At 41.0% G+C, this 20,169-nt stretch overlaps 1 protein-coding gene across 8 annotated transcripts in view; it reads right to left on the reverse strand.

Annotated features, from left to right (window-relative positions):
* NCAM1 (neural cell adhesion molecule 1) overlaps nucleotides 1-20,169 on the reverse strand; it is a 287,961-nt gene that overhangs the window by 259,363 nt on the left and 8,429 nt on the right. For 4 of the 8 annotated variants that reach the window (XM_089773319.1, XM_089773317.1, XM_075909680.2 and 1 more), the window contains exon 1: nucleotides 12,560-12,644. The exons of 1 other annotated variant lie outside the window; for it this stretch is intronic. In XM_089773319.1, coding sequence (XP_089629445.1) covers nucleotides 12,560-12,629 — 70 coding nt within the window. In that variant the 5' untranslated portion in view covers nucleotides 12,630-12,644. Of the gene's footprint in view, nucleotides 1-12,559; nucleotides 12,645-20,169 lie in introns of those variants that run through there. 3 more of the 8 variants (XM_075909677.2, XM_075909676.2, XM_075909679.2) reach the window with 1 other exon arrangement.

Here is a 20,169-nt window from a genome sequence, read left to right on the forward strand (position 1 = left end):
AGTTCTTTTATACTTCCACAGTGGTGCAAAGGGACCTTAATGTAAGGGAGACTCAGGCCCATTATTTTGTACTCACTAAAGAAAAGGCACAAATTGAGTATGTAAATAAGAAGTTCTCATTGTTTGCTTTCACTAAAGTCGAATAAGATGCCACAGGAGATGAAAGCATGAGGCACAGATCTATATGAACATTTCCTTTTGTCATTCAATACCTTTTCAAAAATTCACTAGATATAAAAATAAAACCCTCAGCTAGCCACAATCCTGTACATACAAGTGTGCATTTATTTTAAATGGCAACATGCACAAATAATTAATGGAAGTGCCTACTGAGTCACATGCCACTAACTCAAATGCTTATTTTGGATAAAAATAATGGATATTTTTAACTCTTACAACAATGGTTCTCTCTTTTTGAGCCCCTTATTCCCAGCACATCAGAAAACATCTCATCAGTGTCCTAAGAACACACAAATTCAAAGTGTATTGCTAGAAGGCTGTAGTCTACAGAACAATATACAATCCAGTGAACTTATCAACTTAATTAGTCATTCTCACTTTATTCATGCTTTTCCCAAATGTTTAATACATTCAACTAAGATTGTTAAAGTGCTGACTTAATAGCAGAGCCCATATCAGCATCACACAAATTTGTCTCCAATAATCAGAGAAGAATTACAGTTGCTGAGCATTTTAAGCCATGTTGGGTTTTTTTTGGTTTGTTTGGTTTTTAAGGGGAGGAGGGGTTTTTTTTTTTTTTTTAGGTAAAAACTGTTCCAAAAAACTTACCGCTTGCAAACTCATAAGTAGTGTTTTCCATCTGTTTTCAAAGAATGTCAAATAACATAGTATTCCATCTTCTGATCTGGAAAAAGGATCTTGCATTTATCCTCACCATGTCTCCACCCACCTCAACAGTAAGCCCTGATTATTATGTCAATAGAGCAAATCAAATAGAACTCGATATGCTTCACTGAATTTCCCCTCTTGACACTGATTTACATTTATATTTGTGTTATGCCCAAACATTCAAACAGCAGCCATTTGGTCTCTACCCAGCTTCTGCGAAAGAAACTATTCCCAACTATTAGTAGCTACACTTAATACAATACAATAATGAGAATGTTTTAAAAGGTTGTGCAGGGTTAAAAACCATGTTCTAACAAACGGAGTGAAAAACAGAATAAAATGGCAAATGGGATGAAGTGGCTGTGAAGAATGCTTTAAAAAAATACAGGTATGAAAGATTTTAGGAAATATAATTAATTGGTCCAGAAATATCCACAAATTCCAGAGACATGTGTACCTAAGGATGTTTCAGGGATTACTTATCTTTCAATAGTGTATGTGCTTGATATGCTTTCCGTAGGTTTTGTTTCTGTTCCAATAAGTATTGTTTTTTAATCTGAAACCAAAACCAACAGCAAACAGAAACATGAACTACATGGCGAGCATGAAATTCCAAATCAGTGATTTATATCCCCAATTGTTTGCCTCCTCAAATGTCATACTCCTAAAGTGCTCCAACTTATGTAAAAAATAATGGCATTAACAGAAAAACAAGAGACAAAAAGACTGGCTGTTTTACTGAAGCGAGTTCATGTAGTTTCCAGTGTGTGGCACCTAATGAATGATAGCTGTAATTACTTCTAAAGAACCAGAATCAACTGAACCTACAATAATTTTCTATGTAAAAAATAACTAAAAAAAAAGTCAAATCAAAGCGCTTCACAATACTTAAAACATAAAAGCCTGAAGGCAAATGCCAACCAAATGAAATGAAAATAGATTTTGATTCTGCCATATACAGCATGCATCATTGTAAGTCTGATTCAACTCCTATGGGGACAGATATCTTGATGAAAGTTCTGGCGGAGAGCAAACTGACAGTACTGGGTCAAATGCTGCTCTTCCCAAAGTGATTTCAAAGGCTGTGTCCAGACTCAGGGTTTTTTTCGAAAAAAGTAGCCTTTTTTCGAAAACACTTCACCTGCGTCTAGACTGCAGCCGCGTTCTTTCGAAATTAAATCAAAAGAACGCAGCTTTTCTTTCTACGGCGGTAAACATCATTTCACGAGGAAGAACGCCTTTTTTCAAAAGTGCTCTTTCGAGAAAAGGCGTTCTTGAATGCCAAGAGGGCTTTTTAGAAAGAGAGCATCCAGACTCACTCGCTGCTTTCTTTCGAAAAACGGCTTGCTTTTTCGAAAGTACTGCTTGCAGTCTAGACGCTCTTTTTCGAAAGAGGCTTTTTCAAAAGATACTTTCGAAAAAGCCTCTTTCAAAAGAGGCTTGCAGTCTAGACATAGCCAAAGAGTTTGCCAGCCAAGTGGAGGGCTGGCTCACAATGGAGGTACAGTGGTGATCCTGACGGCTGGTGTCAGATACTAAAAATCACAATTGCTGAATGCTCTAGAATTCCCCAGTGTGCTGTGCAGCAAAGTGGGAAACAGCTTAACTATTAGCTGCAAGAAAATATGCCCTAGTGTGCCTCTCTGAAATGACAAGCCCCAGTGCTAAGGCAAGCTGCCTCAATTGCTGCATTCCATTTAAAATACAAAAATCCTTTTTTAAATACAGAAGCAGGAGCCTTTTGATACTATATATTGAGTCACTCAATTGCTTGCAACCACTGATCATGCTTAGTGATCTCTCACCAGTTTTTCCCACAGATTCTCCCTTCCAAACAATAGCCACACTGGATGGAAAGAACCATGCGCAGAAGGGTTTTTCTCTCCTTCATGAAGGCAGAGAGAGTAGGGATAGGATTATCAATTCAGCAAGTGATACCAACCAGAGTAGTTTTTATCTAAACAAAAATCGTAAGAGGAACTCTACCTCTATATTGATGTACTAGATAACCATAATTCATGGGTTTTTCTATGTCTAGAATGGTGGATACTTCAGGGAAGAAAGTCTAACACTATCTTCACCATAACCTATCAACTACACAATTACTCAATAAGGGGAAAGCCTCTGGGAGTTACTCCCACGCTGTGGCTCTGCAGTTTAAATGCAGTAAGAGCCAGGCGAGCAGGCAGCCCGGCTCCTACTACATTTAAACTGCAGAGCCACAGTGGGGGTAGCTCCTGGACCTTGAGCTGGGCCCCCCCGGCAGACAGGGGCTGCCTCTGGCAGCCCTGGCCTCCATGAACAAAGGCTGCTCCAGGAGCAGTCCACAAATAAGGCAGCCTCTGCCGAGCCTGCCCTACTGTGCCCCCTCCCCGTGCTGCTGCCTTTCAGAGAGGCAGCAGCAATGGGGGGGGGGAGGAGGGGAGAAGCAGCACCACAGAGAGGGTGCTGGGGGAACGACTTTAGACCAGCTTCCCACAGCACCAGCTCCTGCTTCTCCCCCCGCTCTGCTGCCTCTAAAACAGAGGCAGCAAGGGGAGGGAGGAATGTGAGTAGTCAACTCGACTACCCGATAAGCCTTGGCTTATTGAGTACTTGACTACTCACATATGCCCTACTGGCTACAATAAAATATGCTCTTGTGAAACCCAGCACTTTAAGGCACTGCCATGTTGATACCATTTTGACATTAATCAAAGTGAAGGCTAGAAGGTGTGGTCTTAGTAATCCATTATTCTAATGAAAGTATTTTTCTGTTCTGTCAGACCAAGCTCCTGGATGCTGAAGTGCCTGAGAAGGGATTATGGAGTACTTATTTATCTGTCAATGGCCTTCAAGAAGCTGGATGCAAAGCCTCTTTCCTGAACATAACCTCAAATTCATTAATCTCTGCAGTAGCGAATGTTGATTATGTACAGTACAGTTAACAGTATCATAATTTGGAGGATGGGTGAGGAGGCATTTACTTTGCAAAGAATAAACTACTTGATGTTGCAGCTGTTTGCTTGCCAGAATGGCTGAGTGATTAAGGCATATTAGACTGACATTCCAATTGACAATGTGTCTGCATGAGTTCAATCCCCACTTCTGGTAGAATGGATCCCTTCCAATAGAGTGATCTAAGATGATGACTTTTGGGAATTTGGATACTGGGCTAGACAGACCGTTGAGCTGACCCAGTATGGCCATTCTTATGTCATAAGAAACTATAGAATCCACTATGTGAAGAATAAATATTACTACAGAGGTAGAACTCCCAGAAATCATCTGGACAGAAAAATGTATAGCCTATAACACAGATCTGCAATATCATTATTCTGAAAAAGCCAACTTTTAAGTAGGGATGTAAAATCCAGTTTAATCAGTTAACTGTTACATTTCACTGGTTAACAACTTAAAAGAGGATCCCGCAGGAAGAGCGCCCCTCCCCCCCATCCCATGATGCAGTGGGAACCTGTCAGGCTGGAGCAGACCCCTGACTGGGCTGCTCCAGCCTGTGCCCACCGCACCACGGACTGCCCCAGCTATGTCAGGCCCGCCACCGGCAGGGGATGCTCCAGTAGGGCTGTAGCACTTCCCATCCATGACACAGCACGGTGAGCCAGGCTGGGCTGGAGTAGCCCCCTGACAACGTGTGAGGCGGTGGCAGGGCAGGGAGGAGAAGCTGCTCCAGCCCAACCGGGGCACTGGTTAACCAGTGACATCCCTACTTTGCAGAAAGTTGTTTCCTTGGTATTGTTCTTGAACACTCAATCTATTATCATCTAAATAGACTCTTGGGTGGGAAAAGGAAGATCATGAATCAAGGTATTACAGAATGGAGCTAAATCAATACATCTATGTAATAAATAATTACTGGTTATTTTCTCTAGCCTCATATTCTGCTTACATTGCAATCTCTCCATATAGTCTGAAACATTAACTAATTTTCCCAGGGTTTTTCACTGCTTGTAACTGTAAAAAGTCCATGAGCTTTCAAGAATACAGTACTATTGTTGCATAAATTGCTGGTTTCGTCCCCTTGGAGGCTAGTCTGATTTGCCCCAAGAAGAGAGTCACACTTTCAGGCTGGGTCCAACTCAAGTTTATTGGTTGCAACCAAGGTTCGGCTAAGGAACTCAATGCTCAAAGCAAAGCCGACCTCGGGCGTAGGCTAAGCATCCTTTTTTATACTTTCTTTAACTTTCTTATCTAACTTGGCATGTCTTGATTTGTTACCTTAGCTTCGTGTTGCAGCGTTATTGGTTAGCATACTTCAACTTTATTCCACTCAGTAACAACCACCAGTATAGCTTACTTAAGCAATAGCAATTAGCAAATTTCCCTAACTCAAGTAATACGTGTAATCCAGTCCTTGAGAAATGGGTCTAAACAGCTAGTTCCCCTTTTTACTACAGCTTCTAAAACATGCGCAATTAGCTAAATGATATGTGCTGTTTCAAGCTTAAGTAATGGAAGGGGGAAGAAGCACCCATAGTTTTTACTATATTTTACTACACTATCATGTAGCTACATACATAATTCACATCTATTGCAGATTTTTATTATTTTCCTCAACTTTACTGTTTCAAAATTAACATCTTCCAACATATACCACTAGGTTCCTTTGGTCTTCTCCAACCAACAGCATCATTCAACATACTCAATAAATTAGTGCCATCCAGTGGAGTTCAAAGAATTTCATCCTCACCAGAGCTTTCAACTTGTAACTGCCTCTAGTTGTCCTGTTTTTAATTTATGACCCCTATAAATATTAAAATGAACTGCGAGCTGAAATATCCCACAGAGCTTTTCTGCAAAGCACACAGATGATCAATCAAATATAGTAGCAGATGTCCCTGTGTTCTAGAAATGTATAGAAGCAGCAAAAGAAGATAAGTAAAATGTCTTAGCCAGTTCAGATGGTCATCCTGAAAGGTAAGTATAAACACAGCTAGTAATGTTGTCATCACGTAGAGTACATGTGGACCAAAAGTAAACAGATAAGTTACCATAGTAAGCAAAAGGTCAAATACTCTCAACTTGAAACATCTTTCAAAATTTACTGAAAAAAGCATAATGTACAGCAGGCTGCCTTATTAAATCTGAAAAAGAAATTACTACTTAGTGATTATACAGCTCCAGATTAGGGATGCGAAGGTTTAACTGGTTAACCTTTGGGTTGGAGCAGCTCCCCACCTGCCCTGCCTACTCCCTTTGTTCGCTCCCCCTTTTAATCGGTTAACCTGTTAAACAATATGTTTAACCAGTTAGCCAATTAAATGGGATTTTACATCCCTACTCCAGATTCTAGTCTCTCTTTCAGAGATGTAATTTCCTATCAAAATATATCAAGAATTTTATGTGCTCCTTTTTGTCCAGTATATTTGTGCAATTACACACCCTTGAAATTGAATATTATAACAGACTGAGAAGTCTAGTAAGTAGTACTCTACATGCCACATGGGAGGAGAAGTTCAACTCTCAAATTATGAAACTCTCAATTGCATTTGTTTTATTCTTTTTCCCATGCTCCCTACCTTATGACCATCCATCCACCTTAAGTGGCCTTATGAGTTTCTTTTTAAAAGGTTTCATATGGATTCCTATTAAAACCACTGAGCCTCTACTAAGATTGTGAATTACTGAATCACCTTTCTTGCCATACAAAAGACTAAGATACTGTAGTCACACACTGGTTTGGGGATACAATGCCTAATTTCTTACCAGCTATCACATTTGAGAGTTTAAGCTCGTAACACGATTGAAAAACATGTGAGGAAATACCATTATTCTACATTTTTAAAGCACAAGAAATGCAAATTCATAAGCCATAACATGATATTTCTACAGAACATGGACAAAAAAATGCGAAGAGAAAATCTAAACCCTTCTGCTTCTAGATTTTCCACATCTCTTCCTGAAATAATAAATATATTTCAGCATAGAGTGGCAAGTCCAGTAACACAAACATATCTCAAGGTAGGAAACTCAGAGGGTACGTCTAGACTACATCCCTTTTTTGGAAAAGGGATGCAAGTTAGACATATCGAAATTGCTAATGAAGCAGGGATTTAAATATCCTGTGCTTCATTGGCATAAAAATGGCCGGTATACAGGTAAACGAGGTATACAGGATCTATCGGAAAATACTTTAAGCAAAATATCAGCCTCTAGACTGCTGCTATTCTCCAACAAAGCTCCATGCCGAAAAAAATGGTGGCAATTTTTATGCTAATGAAGCCCGGGATAGCTAAATCCCCACTTCATTAGCAATTTCAATACGTCTAATTTACATCCCTTTTCCGAAAAAGGGATGTAATCTAGACATACCCTAAATGTCCTGAATGACGCAAAGGAAACTATGTTATTTTTCTTGTAAAACTTCCAGATGAAATAACTTGCTTTATGTGCCATTGTACTGGTTTATGGGTTTATTGTTGACAAGTGTTATCTCTTCCACTTGTTTCTTGCATATTGAACCATGTCATATGGCAAATAGCTTTACAAACCACGTAGACTGTCTTTGTTTCTTAGACGCTGGTTTGTCATTCCTTTTTCTCAGTAGAACCAATGACTTGTATGGTTGCTGTTAACATATGTTTTCGTCAGGCAATTATTTGCATTTATGTTTTCATCAATAAATTAACTTACCAATTTGTATCCTTTATTACTACCAAATTATATAAACCAAGGAAGACAACTCATGTCCTTGGGTTGACAGGAGTCAGTACTATTTCCACAGAAGACCCAGATGAAACTGTGCCCAATGAACATCAATTGCTCAACCATAAGCAGTTATAAAATTTGCCATAGGCATTCAATCTCCTAGGAAGAGCTTTCATATCACAAACTTCCACAATTTTAGTTATGTTCTACAAAAACTGGATTTTAAAGTGTTCCTGGGTGTAAGATACATATATAGATTGCTTATTTTCTTTTATTATAAAGGTAGGCTGTAGTTTTGCAGTGTTTATTGTTGCTTGTACACATTCCAAGTAAGTAAATAACTTCTTATGTGGGTGTATTTATATGCCTTCTACTTACAGAGGCAGCTTCCAAGAGAGGAACTAACTCCAAATATCTTATCTTGGTAATGGAAATAAGACTGCTTTAAGTATTACCCTGAGGAACATTTGATTACATAGAGGAGCATAAGTGTAAGCCTTGTTCAACGCATTAAAGCAAGTCAGTGTTTCGGTTGGATGGTATTCTCCATTTCAATATATTTCTTTTAAAAGATCATTCTTTTCATAGAAAAAAAAATATTTGTGCCCATCAGACACAACTGGCACTTCAGATTCTGGTTCTTTTCCTTACCAGAAGCTGAAAATATAGCACCTAACACAACAGGTACTGGCAATCAAATGTTAGTTTATTTCAGAATAAAAGAAAAAATGCAGCATAGTATTTGCCTCTGTACTGGTTACCAGCCCAGCCAAAGTTGATCCTAAAGTTAATTCACGGATATGATTGACCCAAAACACCAAGGAAGCAGACTTGTTTATGAATCCTCTTTATCTGTTTTTAGTATCCTTTCCATAACTGAACTAGAAAAAAAAAGGGGGGGGGTTCCTATCTATTATGAGATGCCCATTAAAAAGAGAGCTTTAGATATTAGTTACACTCAAGTAACTTCTGCGATTTCATGGATTTACACTAGAGCGAATCAGGAGTGGGGTCTGGCATTATGTCTGCTGATCAAGATCTCTGAGAGATAATGAGAGACAGGACCCCAGTTATAAAAACAGAAGCCAATATCAGTGACATCTGGCCAGTAACCAAAGAGATGTTTCTCTCTTCCAAAGATTTGTCGAACAGAATAAAATACAATAGAGAAATGGTTTGAGGTAAACAGGATGAAGTTTAAAGACAAATGCAAAGTACTCCTCTTAGGAAGGAACAATCAGTCTCACATATGGAGAACGGGAAGTGATTTTCTAGGAAGGAGTACTGATGAACGGGATCTAGGGGTCTTAGTGGAGGAGAAGTTAAACAGGAGTCAACATGGTTGAAAAAAAAGCAAACATGATTCAGGGATGCATTAACAGGAGTGTTGTGAGCGAGACACGAGAAGTCATTTTTCCGCTCTACTTTGCACCTCAATTGGAGTAGTGTGTCTAGTTCTGGGCTCCACATTTCAAGAAAGATGTGGAGCAATTGGAGAAGGTCCAGAGAAGAGCAACAAAAATGATTAAAGGTCTAGAAAAAATAATCATGAGGGAAGTCTGAAGGAACTTTAGTTTAGAAAAGAAAAAACTGAGAGGGGACATGATAGCGGTTTTCAATTATCTAAAAGGGTGTTAAGAGGAAGAGGGAGAAAACTTGTTCTCCTTGGCCTCTGAGGATAGGACAAAAAGAAATGGGCTTAAATTGCGCGGTTTAGGTTGGACATTAGGAAAAACTTTCTAAGTGTCAGGATGGTTAAACACTGGAATAAATTGCCTAGGGGGGTTGTGAAATCTCCATCACCAAAGATATTTAAAAGCAGGTTAGACAAACCTCTGTTTCTTTTGTTTTTCCTCATTAAAATTGAAACTGTTTTACAGCAATCAAAGACATATAGCTCATCAAAGACCATGATGTCATTCTCATACACCATCATATAACAAATGTTGGACTTAAGGTGAATTAATTGCATTACAATTCATCATTAACACTACAATGACTCAGAGAAAAAATAACTAACTTTTAGGACATAAGCATAAATAATCAAAGCAATCACATCATCCTACTGGTGTAAACCTTGCCCTCCTCTATGCTGATTAGCATTTTGCACCCATTTTTTATTCACTTTGCAAAAGATATAAATGAGTACACAAGGCAATGAAAAATTTAGCATATCATCTATATTGTTCTATACAGTACTATGTATAGTTATAGTGCTGAATAAATAGTTAATTAAGATGTCAATAACTCTACTTACAGTCACAAAATTTACAGTTAATATTTTGTTGCTTCATTAAAATTGACCCAAGTAATGGAATTACACACAGCATATATAAAGCTACAATTACATTTTCATTTTGAAATGTTTTTTCCATGTTAAACTAGGGACATGAAATTCCATTTATATGGCTAATTAGTTAAACATTGTTTAACCAGTTAACTGATTAAAGGGAGACAAATGAGTGAGCTATTCCAGCCCAGCTGAATGCCGTCTGTCCCCCCCCCCCCCCCCCACACACACACCCCAACCCCTTCCTGCCAGAGGGCAGTCAAAGCAGCCACTACCTGAAGCAGGCCAGTGCTCCCCTCAAGAGGCTGCTCCAACATCCTGGCCAGAACAGCCTCTGCCTGAAAGGCACCCCAGCCCGCAGTTCCTACAGGGCTGGAGCACTCCCATCTGTGGCAGTACCTCCACAGGGCTGAAGCAGCCCCCTGCCTGCAGCAGGCAGAGAGCTGCCCCAGCCCCCACCGGTTAATCTTAAACGGTAAGTCTCTCCCATTAAGGGGGAGGCTTACCTGTTAACCACTTAAACCTGCACATCCCTATGTTAAACATACATCCCTAAAATAGTACATCTTAGAATTACATCTAACAGTCAGGTAGTCTAGTAACAACAACAACAACAACAACAACAACAACAAACTGTAACAGAGAGCATATGCTTTAGGAAGCTAACATGTGGATATTTTCATTCACCTGAAACATACAAATGAAGATATTTTAAAATGCTTCCTGTTCTGGTACAATGTCAGGCAGAACTATTTTTAGTTCTAAGCCACTTACAGTGCTAAATTCCAAGGGAATCAGCCGTGTTACTTCAGTCATCACTTCAACTAGCACTAGATTCTTGTGGTCCCTACATTCAAAATGCAGGCTGCAAGAACCAGGGATAAGATCTTTTTTTTTTCTGATAAAAAAAAAAACATTCTTGTTCCGTTCCCCCATCCTTTAATCTTGCAGCTACTTATGTATGTCCTAATAAATACCAAATCACATTTAGGGATGTTAGCATATAAGCAGTTTAAATGATTAACCGATAAACCTTATCAGTTAATCCAAACAGCTACACGCAACCTCCACCACTCCCATATCAGAGGCAGCAAGAAAGGAGAGGTGGGAGCCTGTGCTTAGGGGGAGCCAGCTTTTAAGCCAGCTCCCAGAATCTGCCAATTTCTGAGGAGCTGCCTAGCTGCGTCAGAGACAGTAGCAGAGGGGGCAAAAGGGACGGTCGGGATCCTGACACAGCCTCTGTCCATGGGGAGCTCGGTCTCACCGTGGACAGGGGCTGCTGCCACCCCTCCATCAGAGGGAGCAGAGTGGGGTGGCAGGCGGCAACTGGTCTGCATGGGGAGCCAATTATTAAACCAGCTCCTCTTGCGAACCAGCTCCGCCTGACACCTGGCACTGCTGCCTCTGATACAGAATGGCAGGGGGCTCCCAAGGACTGGGGCCAGGACTCAGGAGTGCAATATATGCAGGCCCTGCCCCTGGGGAGTATTTTAATAACCGTGTAACAGCTGAAAATTGTTGTGGCTACACAAATACTAAAGTATACAATATCTAACATCCCTAATCACAACTGACATTGCAGAGATAAACAAAGCTGAGCCTAAATAAACACAAAACAATTACAGTGTGGGATTTACCACTTCGATTTTTTACTCATTTGCATTTACTAATTTAAATCCATGAGAAACAACTGTTATGCATCCACAAAGGCTACTATATGGCATTAATCATTCTGTAAACCTGATAGAATAATATTACTGGCTGCAGTCATGAAAAGATGGAATCCTCATTTCCTGGATACTAGCAATATGTATTCCAATGATTTGTTTCTCTTTTGGCTTGTGGCTTTGTTTAAAGCATGGGCTGCAGTCCTAAAAAAGATATTCCTCCATCTACAGCGGTTTTCTTTAAACCCAAATTAATTTTAAAAGTCAATACACTGTAGCATCTCTATCTATAGGAAATTAGTTAATTCAGGTGTTCTTTAAGGGGTGTATATTCTTCAAGCAGGTATAAAGAACAACTAAAACCAATATCCCACTGAAATTTTTTTAAAAAGCGCATTAGTTCACGCATTGGCATTCACTCATTATTGTTTTATTATCAGAAATATAATATTTACAGTGTTGATTCTCATTTTATACAAGTTGAATGTTGCTAATTTTTAGCAATAATCTGAAAGACTGTTTCTACCATGGCTGCAAACACCTAAGATCACTATTACTAGAAAAGATTAGAAATAATTTTTTAAGTTTAGCTTATTCATTTACTGTCCTAAGTATATAGTCACAGACAATTGCAATCCTCCCCCTTCCCTCTTCTACTCCAAGTGCAAGACACATTTCTTCAACTCTGGTCTCTCTAACAAACACACAACAAAACAAAACCCTAACAAAACAAAAAAATATTCCATTGTGTATACAATTCTCTTCCTGAGGAGAGAATTTCAGAAACTGAAACATCAGAGATTACATGTTAGATGCGTCATTTAATGCAATACTGGAGCCCACAAAGGCTAAACAAGAACTTTCACGGTCTTACCATAACTAAGGCCTGGTCTACACTAGGACTTGCATCTGAAATTAGCCCTCTAAGGTCAAATTTGTCATCGATGTATCCACACTACTAAGGCCCGCTATTCTGTAATAAGGGGCTGCAGAATTTGAACTCTGTTTTCCTGCTTTTCATAAGGAATTATGCTAATCCCGAACTTGTAAATCCAAAATAACATTAGTGTGGTCACTCCAGTGCCACTAATTCAAACTTACTGACCTCTAGGAGGCCTCCTGCAGCTCCAGAGAGTGCTTCCTGGGGCTCTGAGTTTGAGGTAGCACATCCACATTAATAGAGCCTGCCACAGACTACATTCATTTCTTCCTCATAGTGAAGACACAGAACTTTGAAACTGTAAAATCAAGTGCTCAGAAGTCAATCGCAGTAAATTCAGACTAATCTCCTAGTATAGACATGGCCTAAATGAAATTCATTTTAAATGTAAGGTTTTATGGAATATAATCATTTTAACTTTTACCATTACTGCCATTTTAAGTGGGATGACTGGTTATTCTGTATGCAAGCTGCATGTTTTCCTTGCAGTTGATCAATATGACTATTTTTTCCAGGATGTGTAAGGAGGTTATTGCATCTACTGTACCTGCAAATCCATAGGCATGCTCTGCTTTATGAAAGCAGGGTGTGTGGTCAATCTTTACTTACCCATGCGATTATTCTGAATGTTTGTAGTAAAAGTGTTGATGTGGTTGATCTTCCAGTATATAAAATAGGAAATAATCTCAAAACAGTCACCACCATTAGGCTCTTTCCTCAGAAGTTGCATGCAGCTACCACTGGAGTGAAAGTCAATTAAAGCATAAAATATTTAAACATAAAATCTGTCTCCTAACAATTAGTATTATGCAAAAACAAACCTGACAAGAGCACACTCAAAGACACTTACTTCCTGGCGATAAAAAGGCTCTATTGTAAAAATAATTTGTTTTATGGGGGCCTAGATGAAGTAATTTTTATTCTACAAAGCTGAGTCTCTCTCACTGTACAGCCCTGCTCAAGGATTTATGAAAAATGTTCACACTAAGCATCATGTCACACCTTCCTCCCAAGTCCCCGAACTGCAATCCAGAAGCAAACCCACACTGCCAGTCTACTGACTCAGACAAAACCCTGATGTCAGATGTAAGGTTACCTGACAATCCTGCAACCAATCAACCTCTAAATTATACATATACATATTCCTTTTAAAAAAAAAAAAAATCACACCATGCAGAGACAGGGGCAGATAGTTTAATGAAAATTAAACTCCTCCACTGCAATGTTGTCTCTTATTTGGCCCTGCAGATTCAAAATTGTTGGACTATTTCAGTCAATGAAACCTCCACCCTTATCTTGATTTTGATCTGGACCAATTCATTAGTTACTTTTTTAAATCCAAAATTGAGATTCTTCAATCTCTATTTTACATGGCTGCCTTCAGCACAGTCACTGTTCTGCTCCTCACAACAAGCACAGCACCAAGTAGCTGGAAATCAAGGGTAAGCAAGAACAGCAGCAGAACTCTAAGTGCTATATCAGGGTGGGCAAAAGGGCCTCCGTGGGCCATATGTGGCCCGCCAAGCAGGTTGATCTTGCATGCAGAGGCCCTGCTGCTCCCCCACCCCCAAGCCAATTAAGGCCTGGGGGTGGGGGAAGCGCACAAAGTTTCCTCCACCCTCCCGGGAGCACTTTGAAGCACCTCACGCTCCTGACAGAGCAGGAGGAGACTTCGTGCATACCCCCACCTCCAAGCCCTGGTTGGCCTGGGGGCGGGAGGTGAGCACGAAGTTTCCTCTACCCTAAAATCCCTGCCCTGTGACGATGGCACTTAGAAGTACCACACACTCCTTGCAGGGCGGGAGAAGACTTCACATGCTCCTCCGTGCCCAAGCTCTGATTGGCCTGGGGGCAGGGGTAGCACACAAAGTTTCCTCTGCCCTGCAAGACACACACAGCACTTAGAAGCACCATGCGCCCCTGGGAGGGTGGGAGGAGGCTTTGCATACTCCCCCAACCCCAGGCCCTGATTGTAGATGGGAAGTCTCCTTCCACCACCAGGGGCATGGGTGCCTAGGGGCTCCCCCACCCCAGACCAATCAATGGTTTGTAGGTGGGGAAGCTCAGAAGCATTCTGGACCTGCCCCTTCTGGTGCACCCTGGGGCCACTTCAAACTTCTTCAAAATATTTCAAAACATTTTGAAGTGGCCCCTGGCAAAAAATTATTGCCCACCCCTGTGCTATATTCTGGTAAGTGCTATAAGCAGAAGGACAGAAGGGACTTGTTCTACCTATTTCAGATCATTGGGGACATAACTAGCTGAGGAAAAAAAACAGGTTAGAATAGGAAATTGTTTGCAAGTTGAAGTGAAGCTGTTAAAGATTTACAATTGTTATCTAGTACAATGATGAAAGTGTGTATATCTACATATGTTCTTATTTGTGATGATGGAAGTGATGAAGGGCCCACCTAAATGCTAGTGACTATAAAGAGGAGACAAAAGAAAAACAAATCCCAAATGCTTCACAATTTCTAAAAATATGCATCATTTCATTTTTGGTAAAATATTTTTTAGGATGTATTAGACCCCCCCCCCCCCAGGGTTAAATAAATATTTTACAGTATGTCTACACCGCAGAGCCATTTCAGGATACCGGAAGTATCATGAAATAGCTATTCTACATCTACTGAAGCAGCCCATTATTTCAAAATAGATTTTGAAATAACAGGAGGCTTATTCCGACATCCCAGTAACCCTCGTTCCATGAGGATTAAGGGGCATTTAGGAATAGTGAGTTATTTTGAAATTTGGCGCAAGGTAGACAAAATAAGCTATTTCGAAATACACTCGAAATAAGCTATGCAATTTGAGCAGCACAAATTGCATAGTTTATTTCAAGCTAAGGGTGCTGTGTAGACACATCCTTGGATACCTCTTCCTTAATAGTATTTTAGCCTTTTCCTGCCAACAAATATCAACCCACCACTGAGTACATAATAAATGCTAAATGCCTCAAAGCCTGTACCAAAGTAGAATGTTGTAAAGATCATGAAGAGATTATACTACTATTCCATAGTCTTCTGAATTCAGTAATTCTTCATGAGAGTTCCCAATCTTTAAAACCATCATACTTCTAAGGGATTATGTTTTAGAAACATCACAAATTAAATACATTTATAACAGTTGAATTTTGCAGGCTCAAAACAATTTGTTAACGAACAATACACTTTGAAAAGCAATTGTTGATTTTATTTTCTTGGAGTTGAGACACTTAGAAAATACGATTTTTCTGCCAATAAATTCTCTGAATATTTTAAATTGTTCAACAGCATTTGCACAGTTGTTTTTGACCCTGAGTTATGTTCTGTAATACAACATAATTGTTACAACAAAACTTGTAAATGTTAAGAATCATATATAAATCAACTACCAAGAATATAAACAGTGACATGTTGATTGAGGTTTTAAACATATCCACAAAACTAGTTGTGTATGTGTGTATATATAGTGTATATCAATGTTATAGATATAATAATTCAGTAAATAAATATAATGTCATTATAATTAAAGTGTGACAAATGCAAACACAGCAGTGTCCTTAGCTGTTTCTGTTTACACAGATATTTCAATCATTACCACCATGACAGTTTAAAGAGATTTTATTTTGCAAACATCACAACTGCTATTATATCTGTGTGTCACTGTATACCGTATTTGCCAAAATAATTACACACAACACTCAAGACACCAAATCGATTAGTACTCCTCACAAATAGGAGAAAAAAATGGGACAAATAACAAGGGAGTATCATCTATCAGTTTCTTTTAACTACTGTTGTCATGACAGCAACATTATTTAATCAGTTTATGCATTATGAAGCCAATTTCCTCTCTACATCAGCAACATAAGCTATACCATACTACTGTTCACATGCAATGATGTGCATATTACAAATCACTCATTTCCGACTAAAGAGAAAACCTGCTAAAGACACTTATGTTCCCTCTCTTCTTATTCAGCGGTGGCCAACCTGAGCTTGAGGAGCCAGAATTTATCAACAAACATTGCCAACGAGCAACCATAACACATCAGCGTCCCCATCAGTACCTCCCTCTCACCCCTCCCCGCAGCACCTCCCACCTGCTGGCAGTCTCACCAATCAGTGCCTCTCCTTTCCTTCCAGCCCCCACTGACATGATCAGCTGTTTCACAGCATGCAGGAGACTGGGGGAGAGCGGGAACGGAACAGGGCAGGAAGGGGCAGGGCTGTTGGTGAAAAGCGTGGCATGAGAGCAGGACCCAGGGCAGAGCTGGGAGTGTAGCAGGGAGCCACGGAACACCACCACTCACCACACACTGGCAAGTTGGCACCTATGCAAGAAGCGGCACATGGCTGTGGAGCCACTGGTTGGCCACCCCTGGTTTTAGTAGAACAGCATCAATAAAATGAGGACTCTAATGTTACCAATATTAATTGTAGCTATTCAAGTCTCTGTCTGTCTCTCTCTCTGTCTCTCCCCCCCCCCCCCCCCATTATGAAAGACAACAATGAAAGGAACTCTGTTCCTGCGATTAATTTGTGGGAAGACTTTCTGAAGTTCAACTTCACCCAAAAGCAGAATATCAAAGCTCTAGCATTTCTCTGCAGACTGTTATCCAAAGGAGGATAATATTTCAAACTCCTTCAAATGTACACTCTTTCATCAGCAACCTTGAACAATTCATAGAAACTAATAATTTTAGCACGTAACCAAGCTAATGAAGTACAAGAAATAACACCTGACCATTGGGTAACAAGAGCTAGAGCATAAGCAGTTATAGTCAAGTTTTTACTAAAAAAAAAGTAGTATCATTAAATACAATTATTAAATACAATTAGTTCTATGGATTTGGGGAGGATATCTAATCAAAATTTTCATTTAACATCTGATTGATGTATTCCGGGGGGAAAATGTATATCTGTATCTCTGCTCCCCCTTCCTCCCACTTTAGCCCAAATAAAAGTTACCTAGATGTGGGCCAGATTTAGACACATCTCTATTTAAAACTGCAATTGCTGTCTATGCCACTAGCAACCATGATCATCCACACCAATTTCAACCAAAGTCCCGCATTCCCTACTATGCATCAAAATAAGTTAAAATCCTACTTCCACTACAGCTAAGATTATTTTAAAACTAGGGATGTAAAAAGTTAACTGGATAACCAAATACTTGGTTAGCATTAGCCTTACTGGCACGCTTACCCGGTAACTGGTTAACTGGAGGGCTGGACAGGGGAAGCAGCCCCGCCTGCTGCAGCTCAGCTGGCAGGTTCCTGGTTGTCTGGAGCAGTACCCTGCAGCACAGCGTGACCCTAGCCAGCCAAAGCAGTCCCCACCTGCATTGTGACACAGCAGGACCCTGGGTGACTGAAACAGTCCCCCATCTGCAGCATGGCGGGATCCCAGCCAGCTGGAGCAGTTCTTTACCCAGGGTGGGGTGGTACCCCAACCATCAGGACCTCTCCCACCCCCACCTGCCAGTCTGACCAGACCCCAGCCACGAGACCCCAGCCACAAGGTTAACCAATTACTGTTAACAGGTTAACTTTTTAAATAGATATTTACATCCCTATTTTAAATATGATCACTCTTCTCCTTGGGCTATTGAGAAAATTAGCCAAAGAAACCTGGCACCTTGGGAACCTGACCCGTGCCAAACCAGAGAATTTGCCAAACCACGGAAGGTCAATATTGTCTAGCAGCATTACCAATACTTCCACTGCTTACTGGCTTCTTAGAAGACACTGAGGAGTAAATTAGAGTGAAATCACAGTACAGAACACTGAGAGCCAGGACTGGCATCTGTTAAAAAACTTATGGGACCCCTTGAAACTTGGCCACATCCACAATAAGTGGCTATAGGGCTAACTAAAATCATGGCGGACCATGGATGTTGCCAGAACAGAGGATTCAACCTGTAATGTCAAAAAAACCCAAAAAACAACGATATCTTCACTACCTCCCTGCAAATGTCTTGTCTCAGCCATCAACTTCCCTTTTTCTTGATTCCATACATAAAAGTAACAAGATCTTCCATTTTTATCTCCTGAGTTTGCAATAACAGTAAGCAAAAATGTGACAAAGAGGTAAGGAATCTGATTCACCACTGCAATTCTCCAGTATTATACAGGCAGTCCCCGGGTTACGTACAAGATAGGGACTGTAGGTTTGTTCTTAAGTTGAATCTGTATGTAAGTCGGAACTGGCGTCCAGATTCAGACACTGCTGAAACTGACCGCCAGTTCTGACTTACATACAGAATCAACTTAAGAACCCCAGGCCTCCCCAAGTCAGCTGCTGCTGAAACTGATCAGCAGCTGATTCCAGGAAGCCCGGGGCAGAGCAACTCTGCCTGGGGCTTCCTGTAGTCAGCGCTGGTCAGTTTCAGCAGCGGCTGACTTGGGGACGCCTGGGGCAGAGCAGCTGGGGTGCTGCTGGGTTGCTCCAGTAGCGCCGCTCCTCGGTGCTACTGGACCAACCCAGCAGCACCCCATCTACTCTGCCCCAGGCGTCCTGATTCAGCCGCTGCTGAAACTGACCAGCAGCGGCTGAATCAGGACCTGGGGCAGAGCAGCTGGGGTGCTGCCGGGTTGGTCCAGTAGTGCCCAGAGCGGCGCTGCAGGACCAATCGGCAGCGCCCCAGCTGCTCTGCCCCAGAGTCCAAAACAAAAGCCTGGTCTGCTGGGGGGGGGGGGGGAGCACACTAGCTGCGCCCCCCCCCCCCCCAGCAGACCAGGGACACGGGGAGCAGAGCCACAGCGGCGCGGGAACCGCCGCTGCTGCCGCTTCAGTCTGGGTGCCTGTGGTCTGCTGGGGACGGTCCCCAGCAGACCACAGGCACCCGGACTGAAGCCGCAGCCGCGGCGGTTCCCCGCGCTTCTGAGGCTTTGCTCTGGCAAAGCCTCAGAAGCGCGGGAACCCGCCCGGTGCCCCTGGTCTGCTGGAGACGGTCTCCAGCAGACCAGGGGCACCGGAGCAGCTTACGAACGGGGATTTCTCGCCCCGACATCCGGGGCGAGAAAGCCCCGTTCGTAAGTGTGGGGACTGCCTGTATACCACAGTATCAGTCATGGTATTGTAAAGCTGGAATACTGTGTTGGTGAATCTGGTTTAAGAACCTCTTATTCTGAAAAATATGTAGCCTGAAGATTTCCCAAATCACTAGTTTCCACAGATAAGTTTCTGATAAACTCACAATTATCGTAATTGAAACACAGTAAGTAATCAAAAAAGCAAACATTAAACTTTATACATTAAACCAGCATTTTATTTTCATTCCTTTTTACTTGATGATTCAATGACTATTTGTACATGCAATAGAGAATATATTTAGTGTTGTAGATTACATCATACAATGATGAGTCACTCCCCTTTTAACCCAATCTCCAGTGTTCGGGCTCCTTACAAGCTAGGACTGCTCCACATGAAATGAAGTGACCAAATGGGACTGTTCTTCCACAAAACACTGCACTAATTCTCCCGCATTCAGCCTTTCCACTTGAATAGAATAAAAACCCTTTTGAGAACAACAATTACAATTCCCCCCTTTTTTTCTCAGGCTCACTATGGGACTCCTTAGTGCATGCACAATGCAAATAAGGCAAACTTCCTTTCAAACAGTGATTAATATGCAAAGACAGCCTGCTTTTTTAGTGTGATGTGAAGAACCACCAACAACCATTTCTAAACTCTGAGGTTTCTTCAATTATTTCCACTGTTTATTTTTAAACATAAGATTATGTAATAACACCACACATTAGGACCAATTTGCCAATATTTTGTAAACAA

Source organism: Pelodiscus sinensis, chromosome 25, assembly GCF_052426305.1.
Source record: "Pelodiscus sinensis isolate ZL-2025 chromosome 25, ASM5242630v1, whole genome shotgun sequence".
In the NCBI taxonomy this organism is placed as follows: domain Eukaryota; kingdom Metazoa; phylum Chordata; order Testudines; family Trionychidae; genus Pelodiscus; species Pelodiscus sinensis.